Consider the following 14770-nt stretch of genomic DNA (forward strand, 5'->3'; position numbering starts at 1 on the left):
ATTTAATCGTCATAGTAGTATAGCTCTGCCTTGCACTCAAGCCACCAAGCCCATACACAAGGAACCAACAACTAAGCCACCAATGTCATGCACCACCACATAGGGTCAGCACCACCTGCTGCTGCCCATCATCATCAAAACCGCCTCTACCCACCATGGCCCACCTCTACCATGGCCTTGGGGCATCATGTGGAACAAGGTGCCTCCACATGCTGGCCCGCATCACTACTCATCGATCCAACTCGAGTAGGGAGACTGGGCAAGTCCCCCTCAAAGAACCCTTAGGAGCATCACTAATCAGGCATGAGGAGCCATAAGTGTGTTGAGAAAAAATGAAGCCATGTGATTGACTCAATGCTACCCAAGCACCCTCATTCCTCATGTCAACATCAACAAATAGTAAAGCTCCTAACACATTCCTCATGTCAACATCAACAAATAGTAAAGCTCCTAACACAGTGCCACCTTCAGCTTCAGAGCAGATCTTGTGCAAATTAACTTAATCCCTCCATCCAGTACATACTACATACCCCCAGCCCCAGGTAGAGGTGGAGGTGAGGCCAGGCAAGTTGGGACAGAGTCAACAGCTTTGCTACAAAAGAGAATTGACATCTCTTAAATGTTGAGAAAGAACCGACTATACCATATGATCTTTTCATATGTATGTTCCATTTTAGTGCAGAGGCGACTCAGAAGTAAAGTCCCTGAACAACTCCATTCCAAAGCCTGATAAAATAATGCCCGGGCCCCGGCCCCGGCCCCAGCCCCAGCCCCAGCCCCCTCAACGCATTTTGCATAAGCCGAAAAAGATATCCATCTCTACTTCTCCTTAAAAACGAAACCAGCTAATACCACTAATCTAGAAAAACTCTTGCCTATTCAGAACCCAATTCCTATATGCCTTCATGGAAAAGATTAATTTTTTTTTATTTATTATATTAAGGTATACATGATGTTACATTATTTAAAATCCCATTCCATACCAAAAACAAAAGACAAAAAAAGAAACAGGGAATGAAATTCACCATATGGGGCCCATTAGACCTGCCAAATACACCATCTAATTCCAAGCCCAAAATAACTGTGGACATTACATTACATTCCACCACACAAGAAACTTTTTCCTTCCCGACTCAAGGATGATAAGGCACCACAGCCAGCCCAAACAAGTCGAGCAATGATCACCTACTTCTATAACTAACGGCTAACCTTAACAAACTAGTGTGCAGGCGCACGCCTAGACACAGACACAGAGAGAGTAAGAAGGAGAAAAGAAACAGCTTTCATGTAAAGAAATAAGTATCACTATACATATGCTGAATAAAGTTCTAATCAGAAATATAGCTTATTGTCCAGTCCATTTTGATTTCTCAGACTGAACTAAGATCAAACAGAGAAATTTCTGAAGTAGGGTAAAATCTTCAGTATCTTTTGCATTTTCCTCCTCCCAACAATTCTGCGGTTGAACACAACTCACAAGAAGGAATCAAGATAACCGTATGTATGCTTTTTGTTATACTGTAGCAAACTTGCATAAGTTCGATCCCAGATTCCTATATACATGGATTCATCATCTGGACTCAAGGATACCCCAGAGATCTCCCCAAAGAAGTCAATCTCTTGGCGCTTTTGGTAATCTGACTTTGTACTATACACATGAACAAAATCTGCAGGTTCAGCCACCACCATGAACTGACCATCTGATGAGAAGTGAATTGATCGGGCGGCACCCAAGTTACCCTTGAGAATTGCAATTGGTGATGATAGCTTTCTTATGTCCCATACTCGACAAGTCTTATCCTGATTCCCAGTGGCAAAGCTGCGTCCATCAGGGTGCCATGCAGAAGCAAAAGAGTAATCTAGATGACCAGCCACTGTAGCAACGGTCTGGAAATATCAAACAGTAATTCAATCTTGTCAGTCAAATATTAATTTCTTGCTCTAATGCACTTGCAATTTGCTAGGTAAATGACCTGGCTTTTCTCCAAACCAGTTTGAAGAAAAGTTCCTTCAATCTGCTGTGTAGCACTTCAATTAACCATCCATGTGTATTTTTAAGCACATAACTAATAAGTCATGTGACTTGTTTTGACAACTTAATGACTTGTGATTTAAATACAAGAATACTGTCATTTGAAGCAGCATATAATGGTTGAAGGAAAAATCTAAAATTGTGAGTCACACCACTATCACTACTAAGGTACTCCTAAAAGGTAAACCAAGGTGCCACTGTTCAACTCAGTTGAAATCAGACATTGTAGGAAAGCTAAAAATTGATAACTTGATCACATCAATGAACCAAAAATATATATCCTCTTTTTTCTTTTGTGTTTGTGTGGGGGGGGGGGGGGGGGGGGGATAGAGAAACTGATGTAATAAGCCACCAATGTGCTTTAGCTCCTCTTACAAATTTGGATAGAGGGCAAGGTCATGAGTTTATAACCAATGGGTGCCTACATAACTATCCAATTTATTTAAAAAATAAAGTATGGAATGCCATTTGGCAAAAAAAGAGAAGAAAATTTTAAATATTGCAACTGAAATCATCCATTTCACCCATCTTCTCAAAAACAATGTCTGTAATTGAGAAATGCAAAAGAAAACACAATCCATTATCATGAGTAGAACTATATTTACCTTTCCACTTTGTGAATCAATAAGCAATCCATCTGTGTGATCTCCAACAACAGTGATAATCCTATGGTCTGGACTCATTGATGTATGCTGCATCAGAACCAGTTAGTCATAAGAAAATTATTCATGCTAGAATCATGCTGGGTATGCATCAGAGGACCCATTTAGTCAAAGAAAACCATTATGCTAGGGTCATAGTGACCACAAATATCTTAACACATTGGAAGAAGCATGGCACAGTGTGGCGCATATGTTCATAGTTTTAAAAACCGGACGGCCGGTCCGACCGGGAACCGGCCTTCAATCTGGTCCGGTTATGGCAAAAAACCGGTAAATAGTGCAAACCGGCCGGTTCAACCTGAGAACCGTAAACCGGCGTGGTCAAACTAGTTTTGCTCCTCAAACTAAACTACGTCGTTTTTGCTCCTCTAAATTAACCCTAAAGTCCTAAAAAGTAAAAACTAAGCCTAAACGCCTAAAGTCATCACTCTCTCATTAGTCATCCTCACGATCTAGGTTGCACCGACACGGCATTTTTGCCAACGTACCGGTACGACTCGCCGGACTCCGGTGTCCGAGCGGTGTCGTTTTTTTTTTTTTTTTTCGCTTCTCCGACACGGCCCCGACGCGGTAGACACACCAGTGGGAAAAAAAAACAGAAACCCACAGCCCAGAAACCCACCGGTGTCCAAGTTCCCTCTGCCCGCTGCTCTCTGTCCCTCGCCGGAGCTACATCAGACCGATCGGCGAGTCGGCGAGCTCCCTTTGTTCCTTCCGATCTCTCTCTCTCTCGGCGTGGACAGATCCGATCTTCTCTTCTTCTTCTCTCTGTTTTGCGATTTTGTTTTTCTTTTATCTGCTGACCCTTCACTTGGTGTACTGGCGTGCTATGTTATTAGTCATAACATTAAAACCTTTTTTTTTTTTTTTTTAATCCCACTCACTGTTATACTTTACTGTGTGTGTATATATATATATATATATATTTTTTTTTTTTCCCTTCTTTAGTCATCCTTTGTCTTATAAATTATAATGTTTATTATGAATTTAGTGATTTTTATTTTTGTGTGTCTTGCTTATTTCATTTTATGTTTTTAGTTTGATATTAAATGTAATCTATTTAAACTTTTGGTTTGTACTCTAAACATTTTATGTGTATTATTGTACTACTTTGAGTGTTAGTTTACTTATCTGTAATTAGTACATAATTTAAATTCTAGATATAAACGTATTTTATGTCTAAAAATATTTAAAAATATGCCAAATATAAAATTTAATTAATTATTTAATTGCCGTGTCCACGCCGTGTCGTGTCCTTGTTTTTCAAAAATTGCCGTATCGCCGTATCCGTGTCCATGTCGTGTCCGTGTCCGTGCATCATAGCTCACGATTCGCGCCTCTTCTCTTCTCAAACTCCCTGCCTCACTCTCTCACTCACTCACCTCAAGTCTCAAGACTCTCAACTCAACTCAAGCTCTCTCTACCTCTCTCTGCCTCACGCACAGCGGCACGCACCTCACGACGTCTGAAGTTCTGTTGGGTTTTTTTTTTTTTTTTTCTTTCTTCCTTCTTGGTTGGTCTCGCCCTCGCCCTTTGAGCTCTGTCGTCTGCTCTCTGCTTCTCGACATCTGGGTTTTGGGTTTCCTAATTGGGTAATGTTCTTTTCTTTTTATTTTGATTTTGATTTTCTCGGTTCTGTTTTTTTTTTTTTTTTTTTCATTTCTCTCAGCTTCATTAGATACTAATTAATATTCTTTTCTTTTTTATGATTTTGACTACTTGATTTTGATTTTGATCATTTTCTCGTTTTTTTTTTTTTTTCATTTCTCTTGGCTTCATCTTAGATTCTCAGTTCATGTTCTCGGCTTCATCTCAGGTTCTCCTTCCGTGACTTAACTGGTAAGTGGTAACTTCAATTATTAGTTTACAATAGCATTTAGTTTATTTGTGATTTTGTGTATGTTGTGGATTTGATTTACAAAGCATTATTGTTTGTGAAATATAGTTTACAGAGTATTATACTATTGATTGTGTATGTTGTGTTGATGAATTTATTTGTTGATAAAATGAATGTTGCTAGTTTGAAATTATTGACTATTGTTTGTGTATGTTGTGTTGATGAATTTATTTGTTGATAAAATGGTTGCTGGCAATCTGAAATTGTTGAGTGAAATGGAGTGTGCCTTTGTACCATCTAATGAACATGCTTCTACAACCGGGTCTAGTGCTAATTCTTCATCTGTGAGAGCGAAATGTGGTCCCGCATGGGATCATGTAACTGAAGAGTTGAAAAAGGGAAAAAACAATTATAGATGTATACATTATGGGAAAAGTTATAAAGGAGGGGGCATCAATAGGACGAAAAGAAATCTAGCTGGAATTAAAGGTGATGTGGCTGCATGTATGGGTGTACCTTATGATGTTAGGTTTCAAATGGTTGAGAATTTGAAGGAAATTGCTAAATCTAAAGAACAAACAAAACAGGATCAAGAAGCATCTAATTATTCGCCATGAGAGGACTCACCAGAATTTGAAGATGTCCAAGAAATTACTCCTAGAGGTAGGGGGTTAGGTAGGGGAAATAGAAGTGGTCCTAGCGGTTTTTCACCAAGATCCAATTTTGGCAAGAGAAAGGTTGGTGACATTGGAAATTACTTCGCTCCTAGAACAACACCGAGAGCTCAACCTTCTATTAAAAGTGTGTCAAAGAAAATAAGTGGAGGGTTGATATGGCTGTAGCAAGATGGATGTATGATACTTGCATTCCAATTAATGCTATGAATTCTAGTTATTATCAACCTATGTTCAATGTTGTAACTTCTTATGGTCCTGGATATAGAGGCCCAAATTATCATGCCCTTTGAGTGCCTTTGTTGAGAGAAGCAAAAAGAGAAATCCAATTGATTGTTGATTCTCATCGTTCATATTGGGCTAACACTGGTTGTAAAATAATGGTTGATGAGTGGACTAATACTAGGCATAGAACATTGATTAATTTCCTTGTCTATTTTCCTAAAGGAATTATTTTTTTTATAGGTTTTGTTGATGCTTCTGACTTGGTTAAGGATGCTATTACTTTGAGTAACTTGTTTGATGAAATTGTTAATTGGGTTGGTCCTGCAAATATAGTACATTTGGTCACTGACAATGCTGCAAATTATGTAACTGCCGGAAGAATTTTTTGTGGAAAATATAGGAACATTAGCTGATCATCTTATGCAGCACATTGCCTAAACCTAATTTTTAAAAAGATTGGGAAGATGGATCATGTAGCTAAACTTGCAAAGCGTGCATCCAAGATCACAGTGTTCATCTATAACCATGTGGCTTTGCAAGCTTGGTTGAGGACAAAAAATAATTGGACGGAAATTATGCGTCCAGGGCCAACTAGGTTTGCTACTACTTTCATTGCCTTAGGGAGTCTTAAGGAACATAAGCATGACTTACAAGCATTGGTGACTAGCAAATTTTATGTTGAATCAAGATATGCAAAAGATAAGAAAGCAAAGGCAGTGGTGAAAATCATTCTTGACAATCAATTTTGGAATGATTGTCATATAATTGTGCATATTATGTCACCATTGATTCATTTATTACGCATTGTTGATTCTGATGAAAAACCAACTATGGGTTATGTATATGATGGCATGTATAGAGTAATTGATGGAATCAAAAAAAAATTCAAGGATAAGAAGAGACTATGGGAGCCTTATGTTAATATTATCAAAGATCGTTGGGATAATCAATTCTATAGAGATATTCATGCTGCTGATTATTAGTTGAATCCTGACTTCCCATAAGAAGAATTCACTCTTAATAAGAGGCTAGAGACACAATCTGCTATGACAAATCTTATTGAATCAAAAGTTTCCGTTGGTCGATTGAAGTTGGTGGAGGAATTAAGGCTATTTCGAGAGCGTGAACAAACTTTTCGAACCCAACTTACTCAAGAATCAGCCAAGACATCTCAGTCGGGTAAGATATTGTTTACTTTAACTAATAATAAAATGAAAATATGTTTTAAAGATCATAGCTCTTTTTTATATTTTTGGGATAAGTATAACTGTGTTTATTGATTCATTGTATATGGAACTTTGATGAGTAGTGAAAGTTGTTTGGATCTTGTACTCTAAACTTACAAAAGTTTGCAATTCAAATCCTTAGCCAAAGAGCTGTCTCTTCAGGATATGAGTGGAATTGGAGTGTTTTTGAACAAATACATACCAAAAGAAGAAATAGATTGGAGCATCAACAACTTAATGATCTTGTGTATGTTCATAACTATTGATTGAAAGAAAGGTATGTATAATATAATCTCTTTGTTTCAATGTTTTTGTGGGGAAATACGAGTAATTCACTGATTTGGTCAAGTGGGTTCTTTGTGATTGTGAAATAAGTGATTTGATATCAATTATTCATTAAGTTCACCTTATGATATAGAGTCAAAAGGAAGAAGTTCAATTTTGATCCTATTGATTATGCAAGTATTGATAAAACTGAATTTTGGTTAGTGAAAGACGAGGAACCTCCATTTTTGGATCATGAGGAGATAGAGAATGTATTATATGAAAAGGGAGCCTATCCAATCGAAGAAGGGTCTTCTAGCCATGTACAAAGAGGTTAGCTTATAACAATTCTTTGCCTAGTTGCATATTTTAATTAGACTATTTATGATTTATGAGAAATGATTATTAGAATCTTTATTTCATTTATTGTTCTTTGGTTTTGGAATTTGTATAGATATGGACAATGAAGTGATTGAGGATGATGATGACATCAATTTGGAATCATTTGGTGATGAAGATGGTGCTCCTCCCGGATTTAGAGATAAAAATCATCCTACTCATGTTGAAGAAGAAGAAGATGAGGATGGGGATAATGATGCTAGTGGTGGAGCATTTGGTTTCACATGATAATATTTATTTCAATTTTCTTCATAACAAATGAGGCTTAGGTCTTAAAACTTAGTAGTTGTTTGTTTGAAACTTTAAAACTTATTTGCTATTTGGATGTAATGAAATTAGTTGTTATTTGCTATTTGGATGTAAAGGTAATGACTAATGAACTTATTTATTTGGTTTTGTTGAAAGATTATTATGTTAAGGATAATTGTTTTGTAATGTTATTATGTTAAATTCTTTAACAAGATGTTATATACTTGTATACTTGTATTTTTTTTTTAAGGAAACATATTTATTACTATTGATTTGTTAGTTTTAGTATATTAAAAAATTATTAATTATTTATATAATTTAAATAAATAATAATTAAATTATTTATGATGTCACCGGTCCAACCATAAAACCGGTAATTAGCTCCTTCCTGTTCTTTCATTGTACCGGTTTTTAAACCATGCATATGTTCACCACCAAATCAATGAATTAAAATAAGGCTACAAGGGAAAGATACAATAGGGTTCCTAGTTGAAAGCTTGATTTCCAGATATAGTGACATAACACACTTCACCTCATACCCTCCGTAATCATTGAGTCAGCCTTTTAGATAATAGTTGGACATAGGAAGTGAAATGATAAAAGATTAATATTTATCAGGAAAAAATAATAAAAGAAAATCTACAGTTTCATCTTAAAAGCTTAAGAGACTCACATTCACTGGCCAAGGGAAACGGAAGTGATTCAAAAGCTGAAATTTCTCCATGTCATATTCTCTTATACCACAATCATTATTGGACGCCATGAAATGAATACCACCCCTGCAAAAGAATTTCTAGGTCAAACTGGGTCTCATGAAGAACAGAACAACAGCTTAACAGTTCTATTTTTCAAAATCATTATGATACCTCAAGCTATCATATATTTCAATAGCATTTGTGATGGCATTATCATCATACGTGGTCCGGGTACAAAAACTAACTCCTTGTTTATCCAATCGCTGCAGTAATGGACAAAAGACAAATCTTCATAAGATATATAAGCAAGCATTATAGCTCCAAAGCATTCTTATAATTCTTTGTGTACAATTCGATTAGAAAATACATTTTAGGAAACAATGCAAATGGCAACAATCTTAATGGGAACAAGGGGATAGGGATATATCTAAAGAAAAATTTTAAATCAGTCACCATGACCAACAAATCATCTCCCTACATCATTAATTGATTCCAATATCCTACTTCTAAACTCATGAGTAAAGGGTGATAATAAATCATTAAAGATGGACTTAACAATAGGAATCAAAATGACTGAATAAATCCACACCTAGAATTAGTTGCTACAATCAAGATCCACCAAAAATTTGACAAGATCAGCAACATACTCATACTGTAAAACTATGAAATGATCTAGCTTCCTACATCATATGGCTCTAAAAAAAGCAGAGACCAAATTTAAGGCAATCATAGAGTATTAATACTGCTGATACAAAAACTAAAGCAAAAGACAGGAATGAGGATGCCTATGAAGAAACTGCCTGACGAAACCTAGTACTACAAACCATGCAGAGTAAAAGCAGAAATTTGTCTTCTATATTAAAAATTATGCCCGACCAAAAACAACTTCAAATGCACCTCAAGTGCTGTCAAATGCACCTTAAGAGCAATAGTAGATAATAAAGTGAATGCATATTATTATTATTTAGGAATTAATAAAATTATATTTTTAATTTTTTACTAATTGCTATTATAAAAGCCAAGTGATATAAATTAATGAATTTAATATAGTGGTTTAAAAAGAAAATAGTAATAAAAGAGATTAGATGGTTATTAAAAAAAAATCAAAATGTGGTTTCTTTTGTAAATAAATGAATTAGCTAAGATATTTATAGTCATGAAGCTTCTAGGAAGCTCCACTCCCACCAACTACCCACATGCTCTCACTCCTCTTTTTCATTTCTAAGCCTCATAAAAGTTCCACTTTATCTCTCCAGAAGTTACAGAGACACAAATGGTAGCACTGCTTCGTCCACCAAGAGGTACATACTTGAATTTGTGCTTTCTTCTTCGTCTTCTTCTCTGTTTTTTTTTTTTTTTTCCTACAAATTATTTGGTTCCACTGTCCAGATCTGAAAGTGCATGCTGGCCAAATCTTTTATTTCGGCCGGTATTGGCTGAAATTCATCGGAACAGGCGAAACAACCAGAAACTTGCCGGAATCAGTTTGTTAGTTTTTTTTTTTCACAAGGCATGTCCTGGCCGTATCTGATTTTTTATAAAAAAAAAATAAAATAAAATAATAAAAAAAGGAAAGAACATGCGTGCAGCCGTGTCTTGTACAATTTCATAATTGCTAATAACTGCAATTTCAGTAAGAAAATTAGTTGACTATATTTCATTCTGTCCAAAGATGAAAGGGGATTTCTTTTTTAATATATAACAACTTATTAAAAAAGGAAGGCATAACTGATGTACAAGGTTTGCATTAAAAAACCCACCCAAAATAGAAATGAGAAGAAAAAAGAATCAATATCTTAAATTGAGAACATCAATGAGCCCCAAAAGGAAACAAAAGGCCAAATCTTGGATAAGCAGATAACCAAGAGGAGCATGCTCAAAAGCATTTTTAAAAATTCAACATTCTAAAAAGGTCAGCTAACATGCTCATCCATATGCTCCACATCAAATATGAGAGGTAAAGAATTCAATTATGATAATCTTCTAGGCTTTGCATTGTTTTAATTAAGATCTATGACCAGCATGGACAGGACAACATTCCATCATTACAGCCCATTGTAGCATACAAAGATTTATCTATTGTAGTGAAGTCCATTAGAAATTCACTACCGACAAGCTATAGTAATGCATAATCCATTAAAAATTCACAACCAAAAAACCTATAATGCCATCTCCAAGTAATATAAGGGGTTCACAGTCAGTGCGTACTACCATCTTCTAGTTGGCCATAGTGAGCAGTTTTTCCCTTGGAAAAGCATTTGGAAGCAGAAGATTCCCTCTAGGGTGGCTTTCTTTGTATGGACCGCTGTCTTGGGGAAATGTCTGACAATTGACAATTTAAGGCAAAAAAAGGTTTGCATTTTGGATTGGTGTTATATGTGCAAGCGTAATAGTGAAACTGTTGACCATCTATTCCTTCATTGCCCAGTTGCTTTGGAGTTGTGGGATATGGTTTTTGGTTTATTTGGAGTTTGTTGGGTTATGCCTATGTCTATTGTTGGGCTATTTGCTTGCTGGCAAGGTCGATTTGGTCGCCATCTTAATGGAGATATTTGGATGGTTGTTCCTCATTGTTTGATGTGGTGTATTTAGAAGGAGAGAAATAGTAGGTGTTTTGAAGACATCGAGCGTTCCATGCCTGATCTCAAGCTTCTATTTTTTAGAACCTTATTAGACTGGTTCTCCGTGTGAAGAAACCATCCTTTTTCTTCCATTTTAGATTTGCTTGATACTTGTAATGTTCGTATTTGATTTGTTTCCCTCCCCTGTATACTCCCTGTGTACTTGGGTGTCTCTCTTTTTTATTTCAATAAAGCTTTATTACTTATCAAAAAAAAAAGTAAACATAACTCTTCATCAATTTCCACAGTTGTATTAGTCACTCAAAATGGCATTTTGCTTTGCATTTCATATCCACAACTCCAATAATAGGAAAATGGAGAGAGAGAGAGAGATTGGAAGACAAACTCAGAATAGGAAAAGCTATATAATTCTTACCCAACCACTGAAAGTAAACTACTATATTCAATTTTTTAGTCTCTATTAAACCAACCACACGTCATTTCTATCCCCTAAACTGGTTCCCTGTAGTCATTTCTTTGGTTTCATCTCTACTTCCACAAGAAAGCCAATCCAGAAATCATGGGACTCTCCCTATGTGAGCAAGTTGACTAAACATCAAAATGTATATAGACAAACCTATATTAGTCATATTCAGGATTATTTCCAATATTAAAATTACTCTTTCCCTATACACAGTGAAACTGGTCACATTTCTCTCACACTCTAACACCCCCCATCATTTTTTTGATTAAAAAGGAAAATAAAAAGAGTTCAATAGAAATGAATAATTTGATTTCCATCCACATGTAGCAAGTGGGAACTAGGATGAATGACAGGAAAATATCAACAAACATGCAAATGCTTCATAAAGGAAAAGTCAAGTCATTTTCCAGTCTGAAACCACATACATAACCATTTCATTGCAGTGTAACCAACAAACAACTACTCATATCCACATGAATAGCAGACAACATTTTACTAACCTTACAAGTAAGCTCTCCTTGGAATCCACCTGCAACCAAGAAATTCTCCTTGACTGCCAGTGTGCTAATTTGAGTCTGCAAAAAACCTTCCAATAAACTTCCTGGGTGTTTCTACAAGACAAAATGACATAACTTCAGCCAATAAAACATATATATATGTATATATAAGATGAATTTAAAAAAGAAATCATACATATATAGTAAGCAAGAATGAAGTATAGTAATAAATATGAATAGAACAGAAATTATAACCCAAAAAATCAAAAACCATAGCAATTAAGATATTGTGACATGACTTTTGCTTCTTTTTTCTTTTCTTTTTCTATTGTTGTGGTCTAATATGATAAATTTACATAAGAAACTGTAATACCTCGGTAGGTGCTATATGTCCTGAAAAATTGAGGATCTCTGTCAAACTGCCAGTTAATGATGACCAGTGCATAACCGAATAGTTTGACAGAAGATAGATGTCATGTTTTGAAGTGGCCCAAATCAGGTTCCTTAACTGCATGCCAATTGCAAAAAAAGTTGTCAGCTAGGCCATAAAAAAAGAATACACTTCTCACATTTCATAGCAGTTAACTTGAGAGGGAAAGATGGTATTAGGCACAGGCAACAAGGACTTACAATTCGATTGAAAAGAAAATAACAACTTAAAAGAGCAATTATGCAGAGTCAAAAACTTCATATCTCTGTGTGTAAAGCAAGTAACAGTGTAAACTCCCAACAAAAAAGTTCTAATTAACAAAAAGGACTCCTTCAAATCAAACAAAGCAAATGATAGCGAGTCAGCAATTGAAAAGTCCACAGACCTGAAAATGAAGGATCGTAGGCTTAACTAATCTTGTGTTATGGAAAAATTCAAAGTAATTCCCACCCTTCTGCATTGGCTTGCACTCCTAATACAACAAATACAATTAGCATAATATTGCATAACAGCTTTAGATACCACACCCAACTCCCCCAAAAACATAGAAGAAAGAACTTCAGGACAAGTAACAAACCTTATCCATGGATTCCCCAGATGAGGGGACATTCTCATAGTTCCTGTACTGTTCGAGTCTCGTAATTCTGTATTTCTCCCTCGTTATGCTCAGTCTATCCCATGGAATACCTTGGATATCCTTTCCCTTCCTGGCTTGGGCAGCTGAAGTATCAGTCACCCTGGTAAGCTGCCCATATTCAAAGATCAAAAAGTTCAAATCATTTCTATAGGGAAAGATATAGAGGCAAAACACAACCACCAATGATAGCTAGCTAGCTAGCTATTAAGGAATAGAACATAGAAGGGGAACCAAGTGACCAACCATGTCGTATTCATCAAGACCCAATTCTCCACCATCTCTACCATAGTTTTCGTCTTCAAATTCATTGTCGAAATCTTCCATTTCCTGGTCCTCCGCCATGTAATTGAACCCGACAGCCTCGTAGGACATGCTCTTTCTGCATTTATATGCACAACTCTAATCATTATCAATTAGGAATATAAAAAAACAAATCAGAAAAAGGCCAAACAAAAAGAGACAGATTTGAGAACCCCCCATAAATAAAATAAATTAGTAACAAATCTAAGGAATAGAATCTATGAACAAAAACAAATACCCAGAAAAGAAAAACAAATAATTTTTCGGAAAAAAGAAAAGAAATGGACTTCATGTTTGGACCATTATGAATATCGGTCAAATTTCTGGAAATCCAAGATTTTCCATTGGGGAAAAAAACATAATATTCATGAAAAATTAATATACACAGAAACAAAGAGACCAGCATACACACATACATGCATGCATATATACACACAAACAAACAATTATGAAGAATCTAAAGTCACTAAAAAAAAAAAAAAAGAGTGAGAGAGAGAGATGGGGCAATAGCAACTCTTCAACAACTGACCCCATAAACCAAAATTTCCACAAACCACCCCCCCCCCTCCCCCAAAAAAAAAACCTTTATTACTATTTAATTTAATTTTAATTTTTAAAGAAAAAAAAAAGATTGAGTAGAAATGAAGGTGAAGTGGGGCACATATATATAATTAAAAGAAAGGAACTTCCCAACACTTCTAAAGACAAAACACCGGAAACAAGTTTCAGTTTTTCAATCAATTCATTCCGTCAACATAGTTTTTTTTTTTTTTCACAATAAAAAAAATCCCAGAAAACCCTAAAGAAGAAAAAGAAAAGCAGAGAGAGAGAGAGAGTAAATAATTAAAATAGAAGAGAAACTGAGACTAACCCGTCTTCAGGGTATGTAACTGTAAGTGTTGGAATGAAAGAGGTTATTGTTAGTAATATCAAACAATATTTTTGTTGTGGCAGGGTAGGATGTGGAAGAAGAAGAAGAAGAAGAAGAAGCTTTGAGAATTGAGATGAGAATCAGAGAAGAGAAAAAGAGTACGGGCAGTAAAGTAATAATGATAATTATTAGAGGCACAACAGAAGGGCTTTGGCTTTGATGGATTTGTCGGCAAAAAAAAACATACACGTATGTTGTGTGTGTGCGTGTGGGAGGGGGGGAATGTAACTGATTTGATGGCAAAACGCACGCAACGCTTCCCTTTCTAAACTACTATGGCCACCCAACTATAAACTGAAGTTAAAAACAAAAGGACTATGGCCACCCAACGCCACTTCCTGCACTCTACTTTTGCTTTGTGGTTTTTTTTTAACAAAACGTAGGTAAAGAATGTTAAATGTTATTTCTTAGATTCTTTTCAAAGATTAAGTTATATGGCTATTTAATTAAAAAAATATACTTTTGTTCTATGAAAAAAATTCACATGACTGAATTTTAAGAGGAGAACTTATGAAACAGCACTTAAGTACTATAACTAAATCTTGCCATTTTTTTTACTCCCCACATCTTTTTTTGTACCCGACATCGCCTTGAATTAGAGTTGCTCAAACATATTCGGGTTTTAAATAAGCAGACTCATATTTGGTCTGCTCAAACATAACAACAC

The 14770-nt window shown here is 35.6% G+C and overlaps 1 protein-coding gene across 1 annotated transcript; it reads right to left on the reverse strand.

Annotated features, from left to right (window-relative positions):
- Nucleotides 1-994: 994 nt before the first annotated feature.
- LOC142624456 (putative WD repeat-containing protein C2A9.03) lies at nt 995-14226 on the reverse strand. The gene is made up of 10 exons (XM_075798025.1): nt 14044-14226; nt 13116-13251; nt 12813-12980; nt 12621-12707; nt 12179-12313; nt 11809-11919; nt 8435-8526; nt 8242-8347; nt 2638-2724; nt 995-1887 (listed from the first exon to the last, which is right to left on the reverse strand). Exons 2-10 carry the CDS (start codon nt 13242-13244, stop codon nt 1474-1476), a joined length of 1329 nt encoding a protein of 442 aa, XP_075654140.1. The 5' UTR covers nt 13245-13251; nt 14044-14226; the 3' UTR covers nt 995-1473.
- Between the last annotated feature and the right edge of the window lie 544 nt (nt 14227-14770).

The sequence above is a fragment of the Castanea sativa genome, chromosome 2 (assembly GCF_040712315.1).
Source record: "Castanea sativa cultivar Marrone di Chiusa Pesio chromosome 2, ASM4071231v1".
Lineage (NCBI taxonomy): Eukaryota > Viridiplantae > Streptophyta > Magnoliopsida > Fagales > Fagaceae > Castanea > Castanea sativa.